Source organism: Primulina huaijiensis, chromosome 2 (genome assembly GCF_012295235.1).
Source record: "Primulina huaijiensis isolate GDHJ02 chromosome 2, ASM1229523v2, whole genome shotgun sequence".
Lineage (NCBI taxonomy): Eukaryota > Viridiplantae > Streptophyta > Magnoliopsida > Lamiales > Gesneriaceae > Primulina > Primulina huaijiensis.
This window is the reverse complement of record NC_133307.1, coordinates 2,502,867-2,519,623: the sequence shown is the minus strand read 5'-3', so window position 1 is coordinate 2,519,623 and position 16,757 is coordinate 2,502,867. Positions and strand designations below refer to the sequence as shown.

General features: G+C 34.7%; 2 protein-coding genes across 7 annotated transcripts in view; one reads left to right on the top strand and one right to left on the bottom strand.

Annotated features, from left to right (window-relative positions):
* The first annotated feature begins 432 nt into the window (after positions 1–432).
* LOC140963953 (uncharacterized) lies at positions 433–2,210 on the top strand. 4 transcript variants are annotated; one of them, XM_073423438.1, is made up of 5 exons: positions 433–898; positions 993–1,150; positions 1,687–1,826; positions 1,931–1,994; positions 2,081–2,210. In XM_073423438.1, exons 1-5 carry the CDS (start codon positions 828–830, stop codon positions 2,092–2,094), a joined length of 447 nt encoding a protein of 148 aa, XP_073279539.1. In that variant the 5' UTR covers positions 433–827; the 3' UTR covers positions 2,095–2,210. The 4 variants fall into 4 exon arrangements, 2 of the variants coding, with proteins under 2 accessions (XP_073279539.1, XP_073279535.1); XM_073423434.1 differs by lacking the exon at positions 2,081–2,210 and having other exon boundaries at positions 438–905; positions 1,931–2,074; XR_012172792.1 differs by lacking the exons at positions 433–898; positions 2,081–2,210 and having other exon boundaries at positions 912–1,150; positions 1,526–1,826; positions 1,931–2,074.
* An 11-nt stretch (positions 2,211–2,221) lies between these two features.
* Positions 2,222–16,757, bottom strand: part of LOC140963930 (uncharacterized) — an 81,782-nt gene continuing 67,246 nt past the window's right edge. The window contains exons 5-7 of one of the 3 annotated variants that reach the window (XR_012172789.1): positions 4,821–4,926; positions 4,402–4,729; positions 4,060–4,263 (exon numbers count right to left, since the gene is read on the bottom strand). The gene's annotated coding sequence lies outside the window, so the exon portion shown is untranslated. Of the gene's footprint in view, positions 2,298–4,059; positions 4,264–4,401; positions 4,730–4,820; positions 4,927–16,757 lie in introns of those variants that run through there. The other 2 variants (XM_073423418.1, XM_073423416.1) reach the window with 2 other exon arrangements.

Below are 16,757 nucleotides of genomic sequence, written 5' to 3'. Positions count from 1 at the left end.
AAACAGCTCTGGTGCGGTGACATGACCTGAGGACCACACGTTTTCCGCATTTGATTTATGGGTTTTGAGAGGAGTTTAACATTTTTACACGTTGATGATATTACGATTTTTATTCATCTACGTTTACGTTTAAACTTGGAAGTTGTTGGTTATTTATCCCCCACAAGCATACATTCCTCATAATACTACTATTTATAAAACAAAACAAAATACAACTTCAAACATTAATGTTAAGTAAAAATTAGTTTAACTTCGTTATATTTGACACAAAAATTTATTATTTATAAAATAATTTATTTATAATCTACTTATCTACATATATGAAAGCACAAAAAATTGAAACGAGCCTGCTTTGGTACGATTGTCGGTCACCAAAAAGACACGTGTACTGTGCTGAGCTCTCCAACAAAAAAAAGTATGTGTTGTCAAAGGAAGGTTGTTTGTGTCAGAGATGTCGTAATCGATTCTCTCTTTCCTTCCGTCTTCTTTCACTCACCACAGCCCAGGGACAATATCACATGGCGTGTGCTTTTTCTTCCACCACATCAGAGAACGGGAACAACCGGCTCTTCTCTCTACCGCAAATCAAGTGTTTGTGCCAGTTAGTTGTCTTTATCAGGCGTTGGAGTTGGTTAACTTAAGTTTCTGCTCGAACTGTATTGACTCCTGCCTTCACGTCGGTTTCTTGGATGGCTTTGATTGTTTTGGAGCAATTGAAGAAGAAAGATTCTTGGGGTGACTAGATGTGTAACGAATCTACTTATAATTAAAGCGAGCAGTCCCTCGAGTTGGCCAGTTTTGATCCGGTACCTGGTAATACCCTCAACATGTGTCATGAGCCTGTTCCTCCACCACATCACATACAATGGGCTCTTCTCACAACAACACACACCTGCAGGTTACAGGTTACAGAGTCGATTTGTTTCCTTCTTCCCTCTTCGTTTTCCTCTTCTTCCTTTGTTTTGAATCCTTGGTTCTGTCCACCGCAACAGAGAAGATCCGGCAACAAAGCGTGTCTACTCCGTTCTTTGCTTCTCGGGGTTGTTTTTCTCCTGCTTCTGTTTGGGGTTTCCGCTTTTTCCTCTCCACCGCGGCTGCGCTGGGTTTCGGCTTTCTTCTCTCCACCGCTCAGCTTTTGTCGATGTTCGAGGTAAGTTTCTTCTGATATGGTACTTATCTTCTTGCTTAAAAAAAAAGCTAATCTTGCTTTAGTTTTATCAATTATGGGTTTGTCAAATATTTAAAGATGTGTACTTTATGAAAAAATGGAATGATTTTTTAGTAGTAAATGGTTAGTTTCAAATCGTATCCTCCAATTTATTTATATCAAACTTGGTGGGGTGCGTTAATGCTTGAAATAATTTGAATTAATTATCGAAATTTTATTTGTTCTAGGTGTGTTGGTTTTTTTTTTGATGAAAATTAAGGTTTAGATGGGGTTTCTCTGTTTGTGTACTTGTTTTCTTTTTTTGAGAGTATTTCTTTAATTGTTTTTCAATCCAAGTATTGTGGGTGTTGCTCTTAGGTATACGAACTGGAGACCAAGCTATTTGCAAGAAACCAACATTCTTGGGAATGTATTGAAAGGCTTTGATGGATTTACATGATGATAGGATGTATATTCGCTCATACATCGACTTTATCCACTAAAGTTTGACTTGTTTATTTTTTGGTTTGTTTCTCCAGGTACTGCAAATAATGCTGGTGCTATCTTGGTATTGGGCAGAGATTTAGTTGTTGTTCCAAAACTAACTCACCCACTATCCCCTGCAATTTCATCTCCAGAGACTTCTCCCGAACACCATATAGAAGACACGTGGATGCAGGTGCTTCAGTTATCTCATACTTCTTGTTTCTGAATCTCGTCTTTTGTTTGACTAAACAAGCTGTTATATGCCGATATTCATATGGTGTCTGTTTGTGGACGTAGGAACTCAATGCTAACAGACCACCTACACCCACTAGAGGCCGTCCTCAAGTTGCTAATGACCGAGGTTCTCTTGCTTAGATTTAGATTATGCTTCCAGATTTCTTTCCTATACTTCTTCCAGGCTTGTGTTAATATACCTGGAATTTCCAGTGATTTGTACATAGCGAGATGCTATATGGAGAGTTCCTGGTGGATCTACATTCCTCAGATGAAGGCTTTTTGCTTCTCGTATGCACTCTTGAGTGGCTTTCAGAAGAAGAGACTTGGTTGATTGANTGCTCAAGTCCTCTATTCCATCTCCCCAAGATTTTTGCAACTCAGGTACTATTTTTGTCTCAAGCCACTCCTTAGTGGCATGTCCACCATTCTGAGACACAAATATAACTGACATTTATTTGAATATAAAAAAGAAGAGAAAAACATTAAGTGAAGAGTGATTTAAATTCTAGACAAAGATGCAAATTCCTTTCATCATTGCAGACACCAAAGCAAAGTGTATTAGAATCAACATCATTCAAACCAACTGGTCATAAGTTTTACTCAATGACAACATATCTTAGCACACCGGGTCAGCAATTTCTTACCAGAAAGACTCGCATATCCTGCACACCATTTAGACAAATAACTTGCCTGAAAACACCTTTAAATGTTATTAACGGCTCCGAAGTACACACCCAACTGATCTGCGCTAACAGTGCAATTGGCAAAACTTTGGGCTTTTGAAAAAGGTAGAATTTGTAGAGGTTTTTCAATGTAGGGCAGATTTCCTGATGGAGGTACTTAAGACACTGTATCGTTTTGTAATAATTTTAGATCATAGAACGGCAATCGGAATAGAGTGGCCTCGAGATCCTAAACCTTATTTCTTGTTCCCCTAGGCTAAACATGTTCAGATCTTCAACACTCTTATCAACAAATCACTAGGCAGATGACAAGTTAAAACAAATCAAATGGACGATTACATTTTTAAAAAGTTTCGCATACCCGTTAACTCTTTATTGTTAAGGTGTATCACATCAAACAGCAAGAATGAGATCTCAAACACAATCCTTCAGCAAGGTTGCGCTGATGATGCGCCAAAGGTCGACGCAAAACTTTTCTATGTTATGCCTAAAATAAGTCATCCACAGGAGAAAATTACTATTTTCCTACCAAACAGGAAGTAAGTGATATGGGCCCAAATAATCAAGAGCCCAATAAAGAAGGTAATATGCATTCTGTTATGATATCATTTTGTTACTATCATTGGCTAGGGATTAGAGAGAATTTGTGCATAAGCAACTCTTGGAATTATTTGTTTTTCTGATTAAATCTCATTAATACACATATTTTACAGTCTTCAATTGATATATTTTTGTTGTAAAATTGTTCAAAGTCAGTTGAACCTATCAGCTAGGCTCAAACGTTTGACGCCTTCGAATTCCAGAAACATTCAAGAAACCGTAGAAGAACAATTGGCCTTCAAGAAAACATTCAAGAAACCGTCAAAGAACAATTGGCCTTCACCACTTCAAGCGCAAATATTTCACTAGATTGCCAACGTATCAATATCTATAGCTATTACCGTCAATAATGATGCAGAATCACTTGAAAAACGTTAGTGCTTCGAGATTTTCGGTCACCTGATAGAGCATAGAGATAGTTTAATTTACGCTTAAGTTTTAATAAGACCAACAACAAGAGATAAACTAACATTTCCGAGAGCTATAAATTGTATTCATGAACTATACAAAGCTATTCCAGTTATAAAGTAACAGGCTGAAAGAAATCATTGGCACTAGAACAATTAGTTTAAAGGCCTCAACACAAGATACGCAAAGCATAAACCCAAAGCACGCAGACAAAACATGATTTAATCTCTCGCCCCACAAACAAGCTAAAACGAGGAATTAATGCAATCAAATTGGTCAAATACCTAAATGCACTTGAATAACTGAATAAAAGGGAAAATAAAAAGCAAAAGTAAAAAGAAAAATATTAAAAAAAACACCCTTCTAAATACTAACATCTACAAGAAAATCAAACCTTACACATGAACATGGCTTGCTATGTGTGCCATACTAATCTAAGCTAGAAGTATATGAACAAAAACTAATGAAAATAAGACAAGGCAAGGCGTAAGAACTCACGTCCATGAGAGCTCCAATGTCCAAGAGCAATGCAGCTTGAGATAGATAAACTATAACTTTCTTCCGCATTGGGCTCAACATTTCTGGAATTAATTTCCTCAGTTGTATCCTTGCAATTTCAGAATATTGTAGAGGAGATGGATGCGGCAAAACAAGCACCTCGTCTAGATGGTCAAGGAATTCAGAATTGAAATTCTTCGATGTCTTCGCCAGAGGAAGCAAAACCGTTTCTTAAGTTTAGGTACAAAATCCTAGAAGATTTTTCCTCTATTAAGAACCAAAGCAGATAATTTGAAAGTGAAGCATAATAAATAAAACTTAAAAGAGAGAGCATAGTGATACCTTTTCCAAAAAAGGCATATAGTAGCATTGATGTTTACGCTCTACCTGCAGCTGCTGATGCCCATATATTATTTGTTTAACTTTCCAAACATTATCAAGGCAACAACAAGGCCTTAGGAACACATCATTTCCAGCATTGGATTTCATGAGTACCAAGACAGCAGTGAGATCGAAAAGCATTCCCTTACGGTTCTTGAATATCCCCTCATGCAGAATTGAAACAATCATCTCTAAAACGGAGGGAGAGGCTTTCTCGATATTCGCAAAAATGAGGATTCCGTATGCCTTTTTCTTTGAAATGTCAACGAGCTTCCCATGCAATGCGTCCCTTCAGGAGGGGAAAAAAAAATTCAGGCTAGAACGAACATAGTTAAGGGGGAAAAGAAAAAAGAAAATCAAAATAGTGAGTTCGGACTAACCCACAGAGATCATCACGAAAACGTGGCCCCGAGTTTGCATCATGATAATCAGACATGTCGCATAAAACAAGCAAATCTTCGTGATCAAATAGCTGCTTGGCAAGAGCTCTAGCAAGCTCAGTCTTGCCACGCCCACGGCATCCAACAAGTAGAAATGATCCTAATGGGCATCCAGAAGGCTTTTTCTTTGATATGGTTTCCACGATAAAGGAGATAATATGATCCAATCCAATCGAAGTGCCAAAAAACAGAGTTCTGGCACCTTCAGGGGTCAGATTCAGCTTCCAAGAGAGATGTGAAGAAGGAATTCTTACTAACGAGCTTGCCAACTAAAACTCAAGAGAGGAAATTCATTAGAAAATTTTAAAGCAATAACGAGAGCACGTGTCCCAATAATCATAAACTTAGATAATACAGTAATATTTTTAAGTTCAAGCTTATGGGTGGGAATAAACTCGATAAAATGAGATGATCTTTTAGGTTAACCAAACCTCTACGATCATATTTGGACTAACTACAAAATTTTGCCAGTAGTCAACATGAAACGTCCTCCTGAGTTGATCTATAATGGTATGAATTCGACTAGCTTCCGAAGAGATATGGTCTTTATTATCTACGCTTTCACGTTCTTTCTAAGTTAATGCGACGACCATGGGGCCTAACTGGGACAAGAGGCCAGCCCTATTATCTATTTCACAGAATGACTTCACCGAACTAGGCAACCACTTCTGCACAAACTTCTTCCACTTTTCTTCCAAGGTATTGTATTCTTTCCGCACCTAACATAGTGGTAAACCATGGGATGAATATTATCCAAAGCACATATATTGAACATAGAAGGAACTAAAATTGTTTCTACATGAGCAAGATAAAAACTTCGTTGGCTGTTCACATCTCTCTCCAATTCTTTCAGTTCCACAAATGCACGATCTAAACAGAATTCATCCTCATCTAGCATAATTTCTTCAATATCTAAGTCAAGGTTCGTCACCAACTTGATAGAGGCATGCCTCAAGAGGCCCAGAGCCCCTTCAGCCACCGAAAGATCTTCTCCATAGACTTCAGCAAATAAAGAGAAATGGAATTATTACAAATTTATAATGGCAACAACAATGTAGACACAACAAGCAACTTCGCAAATGTTTAAGGAAACATGAATGGTTTGAATTCCAAACAGCAAAAGTCAAGATAGGTATCGCAGTTTCCTTAAGTTTGCATTAAATCTTTGGCCATGGAAGAAGATTCGCTTATTTCGAACTTAAAATAACTTGTTGGAATGAGAAAAATATTGAGGCTTGCTTTGCTTATGTTGTAAAAGACATTTTATCATTTTCAAAAGCAACACTAACTACTGTCCCATTTTCGTTTCATCTTCTGAAAATTTGTTTTCAATCTCCAACCAGTATCATTACTTTTAATTTAACTTTCCACCCATCCCAAAAATATTCAATTAATAATTATATTCAAACACAATACGATATGCTATAAAAATGATAAATACTCATTAAAAAGTCAATGAATAGATTAAAAAAAACTTACTCGAAATCTCTAATAACTAATTTTTTCTGAAACCAACCTTCCGAATAATAGTAGGAAAAATTACTAGATAGCCAAGCAGATCGCTGAGACATGGACCATTGAAGAAATATTTTCATAAAGAGGGATCGGGAATCATAAGCAACAACCGTAGTGTTTGGACATATTTAAACTACATATGATACTCAAAGAATGCGATTCAGGGNTGAGTTGACTGCTGTTAGTTAGGTGAGTTAATTTATTAGGTCATTAATTAGTTAGTTAGATTTTACTTTTTTAAAAAATATTTTTTTTAATTGATATATCCCTCTCCGATTTGAGTTTTCATTTATTCCCGTTATTTCTGTGTTCTTCACGACAAAATAATCAAAAATCATTTGAAAATTTGAAGATTTGTAGACAAGTTAGTATATACTCGAATGCTCTGTATTGCTATATTTGTTTCAGTTTAGTTCTGATTTTTTTTTTTTTGAATTTTTGTGAGTGGAGTTAGTGTGAGTATTTACAGTCGAGGAACATGTTTATTATTGTGTGGGTCGAGAAGGTGGATGGAGTGTGAGTCGAGTATGATCGTATGTGCTAGGTCTGGATAGTGGAGTGTGATTTTATTAATATGTAATGTGTTTGAGTTGAATTTTTAATTTTGGGTCGAGGGGGTGGTGAGTGGGTGGAGTGGACAAGATTGTGCTTTAAATTTTATGTTTGGGTCGAGTGGGTGGTAAATTGTTGGGTCGAGTGGGTCGAGTGGTGGTGTTTGGGGTTTGATTTAGGGTTTTGTTTAGGGTTTAGGGTTTGGGTCGAGTTTGGGACGAGTTTGGGTCGAGTGGTAGAGAGATTTTGAATTTTGATCATTTCATAATACATAAATCATTCTATACATGATTAGAACGTAAATATATAAAAAAAAATTTAATTGTGTAAACATTTTAATATGAGTTATGTATTATACTTTAAGTGTGTTGGTTAAAAAAATCATAACAATATTAGACGAATGTATCTCTTAGCGGGTTGAATTTATGCTCGACTAAAATTCTTAACAAATTTTTTAATTCCAATAAAATATTTAACAAATTTCATAATAATAGAACCTAAAAAACTCATAACATGTAAGACTCGACTCAAATTAAACTACTCTACCAAAAAATTGAGTATATTGTGTGGCGAGACTCACACAAATATTGGGTTGAGTGGGTCGCGCCACACAAATATTGGGTTGAGTGGGTCGCGCCACACAAATATTGTGTGGCGCGACCCACTCAACCCAAAATTAGGTTGAGTGGGTCGCGCCACACATTTGGGTTGAGTGGGTTGCGCCTATATGTTGGGTTGAGTGGGTTGCGCCACACAATATATGTGTGGCGCGACCCATTCAACCCAAATTGGGTAGAGTGGGTCGAGCCAAAGAGCTACAATTTGTGTGACTAGAAATAATAATCCTAATACAATTCAAATCACAACTTGCTTTCATTTTTTATGGTGTTATATAATTGATCAATTGATGAATCATTCTCTAAATATATTTTTTGTATGAGATCGTTATTAGATCGAATGTAGTAATAAAATATCACATAAATTAACTAAAAATCAATATAAAGTATCATATAAATGTTTTAATCCAACTATCATATAAATGTTTTAATCCAACGATCATAATTTATCCCAAATACAACAACAACAATAATGCCTAAAATTTCTCGTTGGATTTCTTGCAGATGAATATTTTCTAGACTCATCGTTAATTCTTAGCAAAAAACCAGAACAATGATGCAAGATGGAAGATGGTTTGAGTGTGCAGCAGCAGCAGATGAGGAAAACAAAATCTTGGGTTGAGGTGAAAAAGAGTGGGTCGCGAAGAAGAGAGGGATAAGTATGTAAAAAAAAAAATTTGTTTTGTGTTATAATAAAAAATTGGGTCGAGACTCAACCCAAAATATCAAGTCTCGACCCACTACTAATTAAAAAAATTAGATTTTAAGTAGAGGATAAAAAAGTAAATTCCTCTCCACTCCCTTTTATTGAATAAACACGTACTACGCTCCCTTTTTCCTCATTTTCCCCTTCGAAATGGATACGATTAGGGTTCGACTCAATCAACACATGGTCGGGAGGACACGATGGTGGAGAGAACAGAAACGAGAGAGAAATAAGGAAAAACGAAATCACACACGATCGATCGATCGATCGAGGAGGATACAAAACAAATTGGTTTTAGAAACTTCAATATATATGGCAAATTTTTGTACGTATATTTTAATGGAGAAAGAAATAATTTAACTTAAATTATCTCTTTCATTTTTATTAAAAATAATCCATACAATTCAGTCCGTTTCAGATTGAACCGAATTAAATTCGACAGGCACAAGATAGTTTGCTCATCTTAGGGACTGTTATTACGGGGAAACAAGTAGGAGAAAGTGTAAGTGAAAATAAGGCCGGGAACATTCTTATTTCTTATATAAAGTCAATGTTTTCTTATCTATCAGATAAATCCCAAAAATTGTAGAATAGGTCCATTGTGAGACGGTCTCACAGATCTTTATCTATGAGACGGGTCAACCCTTAGCATAAAAAGTAATACTTTTTCATGGATGATCCAAATAAGATATCTGTCTCACAAAATACGACCCATGAGACCGTCTCACACAAGTTTTTGCCAAAATTTTAAAGGCGTGCTTCTTTCATTAAGGATGCTGTACGTTTCTCGTCCTGTTACATTAGAGAAGTAGTGAGGTTGAGGTCGATACTCACTGTTCAGCCATCCACTCGGGGTCGGTTGTAAGAGCATTCGACTTGATCCTCACAATTAGATAATTCAAAATTCATAGACTTACCCGACTTTTCTGAGGTAGAGTGACGGCGTGGAGTTGAAGATTTTTCAAGGAATATAGGTAGCTATGTTTTTACATTAGGTTTGTAATGCTCAACATATGTGTGTATATAACCGTATATAACAATAGCAAAATAAAATCGCGAGTGTTTGTAAATTTGTGTTTTATCAGAATTAAGTATTGTGCCAAATATTACAACATTTACGACAACATGCAACGAAATATTAAAGTTTGTAACACAAATTCACTTTAAATAATTAGATGGACAAGATTAAATTTGCACAAATATAAATACTTGCACGGTGCCTCAGGGCAAAAATTAATCACTAGAAAACCAAAACGTTTACAAAAACCAATCACTAGTGATCTAAACGAAAATCAATTTTCTCAACACATTGAGAAAATAAATGTTTTATAAAATAAATTTACGTGATATTTTAATTTGACTTTTAAAAACTCAATAAAATTCTAAATATATTCAGAATATCATTAGATTTTGAATGACTATATAAGATTTGAACGAACATTTAATTCAAATAATTATTATTATTTTAANTGAACATACTTATTCTCTATTTTATGTACAAATAATTATCCCGTTTATTTTTTTATACATATTGTCAAAAATAAAATTGATATTTTTTTATACAAAAATTTATTTAAAATGAATGAAATTATTTTAAGTTTGATTATTTATTAATATTGAAAATTATTGTTATATATTTTTTAAAAATATTAATTAACTAAACAAATATGTTGAATTGACTTGAATTAGTAAAATTTCATTGTTATAAATTTAGTACTGACTTATTTATTGTCTTTCGTAAATTAAATCAACAAGTAAAAAATATTTATATTGATATATACAAATATATAAAATTTATTCGCATTAAAATATCATGCAAAATAAACTATACAAGATTCTGTGAAAATCTTTAGAAATTTTCTGAAATTCTGCAAAAATCAATAGAAATCCGAACTCATGCCAACCAAAAATTTGTCGGTTTGATTTGTCTCTTGTTTGCCGTTGGTGTTGACCCGAAGCCATTGCTATTGTTAGTACAGTCTAGGGACATGTGGGAATGGTTTCTGTGTTTACTAAAACAAGATTTGAGCATAGACAAAGATGAGATTTGTAAGTTCATGTCCAACAAGCAGAAGGGCTTAATCCAGGCTTTTTATTGAATTTTTGTCAGAGTAGGTGTCCAGCAAGCCAAGTTGTGGCTTGAGCTTTATTTTAATAATATTTTACGATTTTATCCAATTATACCATTTACAAGATCGTTGACTGAATTAGACGATCAAAGGAAGGAGATCCGTTCGAAGGGATATACAAGAAGGACAAACTACGATAATCCAGGACTGGTATGGTGTCCAACGTTTTAAACGCGCATGTATACAATCTAAACACCCTATGGATGTTTAATTCACAATATGCTCAAAGAGTGTTTCGAAAGTCAAAATAAAATTTTAAAACTTCCGTTGTGCGTTAGGTGCGAGAAAATAGTACTCTAATAGTTTTTCCCAATGTTGAACATAGATTCTGTCTTAGACATCTTCATTCCCATTTTAAGTGTGCCGGGTTTCAAGGCCAAATGTTCAAAATGGCTCTAGGGAATTGTGCCAAGGCGACAAGAGTAAATGAATTTGGGAGGAGGATGAAAGAGATTGATGAAAGTGCTGTAGATTAGTTTAATGATAAGCCACTGTCACACTTTAGTGACAATCGTAAGTGTGAATGTGCTTTTAAATAATGGCTGTGAGTCTTTTGATAGCAGCATTCTAGAGGCAAGGGACAAATCGATTTTGACTATGCTGGAATGGATAGTTCAATATTTGATGAAAAGATTGCAAACAAATAGAGATAGAGCTTAATTAATCTCGTTGGGAAGGTTCTTTTTGTCCCAAAATCTAGAAAATTCTGAACAAAAACTTGGATCATGTTGGAGATTGTACTCAATTAAGCCTGATGACTTTCATTATCAAATATCTTGTTATGATGGCTCCAAATACTGTGTTGACTTAAAGAAATGGACGACATGTGGGTGTAGAAAATGGGATTTGAGTGGAATCCCTTGCAAGCATGCCTTAAGTGCAATAGATGCTCAAGATTATGACTACTACAACTGTACTGATAAGTGTTACGGGTTGGATACGTATAAGTTGGTCTATGCCCCTTCGATTATTCCTATAAATTGGAGGAATGAATGGAACCATATTGACATGATTACTCTGCTGCCACCAAACCTTGGTAGGCCAAAAAAAAGCAAGGAAGAGGGAAAGTGATGAAGCTGAACAAAATATTAATAAGGAACGTATGAGTAAAAGTAAAGTGATTTCAAGAGAGCATCGGATTAAACGATGACAGAAATCTGTTAGGTGCAGTCAATGTGGAGTCATCGGCCACAACATGATCACATGCACAGTGGGTCCAATTCAACCGGATGAAGCGGTTGCTTCACAGTGGCAACCATTGAGTCAGCATAAACATAAATGTACTAGATTTTTTTCTAATTTGGAATGATGTTACATAAGCTGCCATAGAATCATGATTTTATTTTGTTTTTGGCAGGTGAAGAGGAAAGTGTCATTCCAGGAAGGTGATGAAGAGGATGCCCAAGCAAGATCACAGGCCAAAAGTACGTGTATTCACCATTTTTTTTTAAGTGTTGGTGCTTCTTGTTCAAAGTTTAAATGTGTTGATGGTCCCTTATTTGAATATGTTGATGGCACTTGTTTGATCTTAATTGCAGAAAGGACTAGCCAGTAAACAAAACAAAAGGTCTGTAATTGTTAGCGAAGCAAGCAGTGAGTGACTAAGTACTTGTTTATTGTGTTACTATCCCTTGTTTAAATGTGTTGGTGCTGCTAGTATGATGATTTAACTGCAGGGAGCACATGAAATGCCTCCTTCAATCGCAGACCAACCAATGACAAGATCATTGAGGGTAGCACCCCCATCGATGTTTGACCAATACCAACAATGCCAATCCAAGACGCCAATGCCGGCAAATATAAGAGCCTCTGCACCTTTTGTTGGTGGATGTTTCGTTCAGTGCATTGAGAGATGTATCACACAATCTTACATAGCATCTAAACCAATCATTATTGAAGGAGGAAAGAAATTTGTTAATCTAGCCAATCTCTCTTCTACATCAGAAGTTAAAAGAGGCAACAAAGAAGACCAAGGACATAGAGAAGGGCAAGAAGCATGCATAGTGATCTATCAGTGTTGGTGATGGCATATGTTATGAATGACGGTTGGTGGATTTTGAACGACATTTTAGCATATTTCGGTTCAGATTTTGTGATGATATTTTGGTGGATTTTGGTTCAGATTTTTGGACAATGTGGAATGATTTTGCAATGAAATTTTGGAGGATTTTTTACTATATGGAATGAATTGATATTTATGCATTGTGCCTCCTTTATTTGGTTTTTCTTTAGCAAAACCAGCATGCATCTCAAGGCACCTTCATATTTTGTATTGCTTCGTGCTTTATGCGCTTAGATTTTAGAAGTCATTTTCTTCTAGTAGGTTGCGTGATTTAATTTTGTCTAGTTCCAATCAAAAGCAACTGAGGATACGAAAAAAACAATTTCATTCCTGTAATATCTGAAATCCGCTCACGTAAACCACGTACTTAAAAATATTAAATGTACTAAAATAATTTAAAAAAATTATCTAAATAAATAATTTATATTATATGGACGTAACTATATGTTTATGTTAGAAATTTTGTTATTTTATTGAAAGTGAGGATTTCAAGCGAATATCCAATGCTTGACCAAGGGAAAGAGACCGGGGACGATTGCGATAAAATATTTTTAAAATTTATTCTTCTTATTATTAAAGGGCTCAAAAATATTTTATTTAGAGGATAAAATTTTTAAATTGTATAGATTTAGTATTTATTTGCAAGCCGATAGTTATTTCACTCTAAAAATCGAATTTCGGTAAAGTAGGGGAATTTTTTTTGGAAATTTGCACCATAAATTAAAAAATTCTGATATTTTAAAGTTACATGCAGATTTTATTAGGCTTAATGAGCCTAAATAACTAGGATTGAGATGATTAATTAAGGCCAAATGGTACTAAACTTAAAAGACCCAAAACCTTAAGTCTAGATGGGGATTTTTCGGAAAAAAAAAAACAGAGAGAAAAACCTAGGGTTTCTAGAAGCTACAGCAACCAAGACCTAGCTGCACAAAAACTAGTAGAAAACTAGAATTTATAGTGAGGAAAGGGAAGAAAAGTCGTCTCCCAATCGTGCTTTCCTCTCCTTTGCGCCGGTATTCGAATTTCGAGCGTTTTTAACGCAAAAACACTTTATAAACCAATGCAAAAATTTCACGTCTCAACCCAACATCCTCTGTTATTTTGATTACTGCGATTTATAGGTTCATTTTCTGAAATGTTTGTCAACCGATTATTTGTAGTAATCAATGTTATCTTTAATTGGATTGAAAATTCGAAATTTTTGAGTGAGAAACGAATGAGATATGGTTTTTCTCGTTGAACTGCTCAATCTGTGCGAAAATTTCACGTGTCAACCCAACATCCTCTGTTATTTCGATCACTGCAATTTATAGGTTCATTTTCTGAAATTATTTTCAACTGATGATTTGTAGCACTCAGTGTTATCTTTGATTGGATGATAAATTTGAAATTTTTCAGTGTGAAACAAAGGAGATATGTTTTTTCTAGTAGAACTGCTCAATCTGTGTGGAAATTTTACGTGCCAACCCATCATCCTCTGTTCTTTTAACTACAGCGATTTATAGGTTCCAATTCTTGAAATATTTTCAACTAGCCTACAATTTTGAAAAACGGTACATGCACTGCCTCAACTTTAGAAAATTGAGACGCGCATGCGCCTTTTCTTTTGACTCTCGGGCTCCTGATAAACTCATCGATGGTATGAGAAATGCCTATAAATAGCGGTGATTGAAGTCCCTAAGCACACACCTCATAAGAAAAAAATACACCATCTATAGAGAGCGTGAAGTGTTTAGAAGGCTTCAACCGGAAGAAAATAAAAAAACTTACAAATTTCTCAATGGCCAGAAGTAAGGTTTGATCTGCTTCCGCATATTATTTATCATGTTTATAATTGTGTTGAGACATGCTTTTTAAGAAAAATTCTGACATTTCTTATCAGAGTCATGATACCTCTGCCTTAAAAATATTCATTTTCATTTTCTGAAAATTGGATATCGTGAAAATTTTGCGTAAAAATTTTAAGTTGAAGATCGGATAAAATGATATTAAGAAACTTACCTGAGAATTTTGTTATCGGTTGCACCTTGAAGTCTTGAAGATGACAATATTCAGTTTTCTGATTTTTCAAAATTTTTTGAGAAAAGAAATTTTCAAAACGAAAGTTTCTGAAAATTTTATTTCGGATAGATTGAAGACGATTTCTGAAAATTTTATTTCGGATAGATTGAAGACGATTATCGATATAATGAGATGCCTTCGTATTTGAAGCATTCAATTTGAATCCAACATATCACGTGATGTCATCAGAAAATTAAATGCATGCAAAGTTTATATTATTTTAATATTTTTTAAAAAAAGAATTATTTTAATGAATATTATAATAATAAACAATTGCCATGATTGCATGCTGTCAGTCAACAATAATGAAATGTTCTCAGATGAATTTGATAATTGATTAATGTTGCAATCGAATTCAAAAGATAAAAAGATGGCGTGCAGTGCATTGAATGAAAAGGAGACCAATACAATTATGCATTATTTCTTTATTATTATTTTTTAAAAAAAATAAAAATAAATAATAATAATAATAATAATAATTAATGTGTTATTAAGTTATATGTATAATTAGGGATATATATAGCATTTGGATAATTTGTACACATTAAAATATTTCTATAGTTTACGTATAATTTAATTAGTGCATAAAATTTTTATTCTGTTATATGTATGTATAATTTGTTGTTTATGTATATACATACAATATTGAGTGGAATAATATTAATGCACTTAAATTAAAATTATAAATATTGCTTATGGTTTCCTGCAATAGTATGATATTTCTGAAAGGATCGGTTATGATGTGAGAAGTGTTTAGAAGGGGGGTTGAATAAACACTCACGGATTATATTCGTTTCTCGAAAACTTGAGTTCAGTTCAGTGACGAACTGATACTCGGTATCTCGTCAGTCGATAACAATCAGTTTAACTGAAAAACAGTTGCGTAAGTAAACTGACTGAAAGATAGAATAACTGAAATGAAAGGTAACTGAAATAAAGTACACGTGATTTGTTTCTGGATGATCGGAGAATGGAATAACTCCTACGTCACCCCTTCTATCACGAAGATAGGATTTCTACTAAAAGACTTTGATCAAATACAATGATTGTACTGACTCACTTCAGTTTGGTCTTATCAATGCCAAAACTGAAACTCTTAGTTACAACTGGTATTTCAGTTCGTGACTGATCTTAGCACAACTTAACAAGATAACAAAAATTACAATGTGCTAACAAGCTCAAATATGTATCCTTGAATGCTACTGATAAAACTAGTAAGTGTGAGCTTTTGAGTAGATATTTTAGCAGCGTAACAGCTTGAGTAAAATAGCTGCTTCGTTCGTGGTTGTTGTGTTCTATTCTTCAGATGCTCTCTTCGCCTATTTATAGGCTTTTCTTCCAACGGTAACTTGATATAATATTTGAATATTATATCCGTTGATTGCTACGTCAATATTCTCCCGACATTCGTACACTGTAGACTCTGAAATGCGGCTTTCCACTACGAGTTGCAGTCTGCTTGTACTGTTGTCGGTTGAATGTCCTTTTCATTCGATGACGTGTATAGCTGAGCGTTCAGCTGATAAGTAGTAGCTGATTAACTTGTGCTGAGAGAATCAACTGATCAGTTGGAAACTGATCAGTCAGCTGTCTTCGAGAATCCAGTCAAGTTCAACTCATCAGTTGGTTTCCTTCGAAAGTTCAGTTTAGCTGGATTCGGTTGCCTTAGATAATATACGCGATACTCTTCAGTTAGGCAAGCTGTATAGTTCGAATTCTTGATCAGTTAGTCCAATAGATAAGCGGTTTGTCAAACAGCCGAAATTAAGTTTCTAACAATTTCCCCCTTTTTGGTGTTTGACAAAACTAAGCAAATAATAACTGATCAATTAAGCTTATAGATGATCTTCAAATCCGTTGTAGATAAAATAATCAACTGTCGTATACAGATTCGTACAATGAATGAAATAATGAAATAATCTGTACAAATAAATCCATCAACTGAATGTAGCAAATCCATGAACTGATTGTAGTCTATTCCCTCTTTTTGTCAAACGCCTCCATTCTGATAGATAACCTCTTAACATCAGTTGATAGAACTTTAACAGAAGTGGCTACGTCTGAGACTGCATTAAGCACAGTTGTCTGCATCAAGTCTATCTTTCTGGAAACAGATGTCTCCACAAAGTCAACTCTATTTCTGATTGCATCTTGAGTCACGGAGAGACTATCAGCTATCCCTATATTCTTCCTGATTTCTTCTATTGCGAATGAAAGATAGGTCACAGTAGC

Excerpts from the sequence above, each read along its gene's own strand:
- LOC140963953 (XM_073423438.1), top strand. The coding sequence starts at position 828 with ATGTGTCATGAGCCTGTTCCTCCACCACATCACATACAATGGGCTCTT. Across the intron at positions 899-992 it reads ACAACAACACACACCTGCAG|AGAAGATCCGGCAACAAAGC; the intron begins GTTACAGGTTAC and ends CCACCGCAACAG. Across the intron at positions 1,151-1,686 it reads AGCTTTTGTCGATGTTCGAG|GTACTGCAAATAATGCTGGT; the intron begins GTAAGTTTCTTC and ends TTGTTTCTCCAG.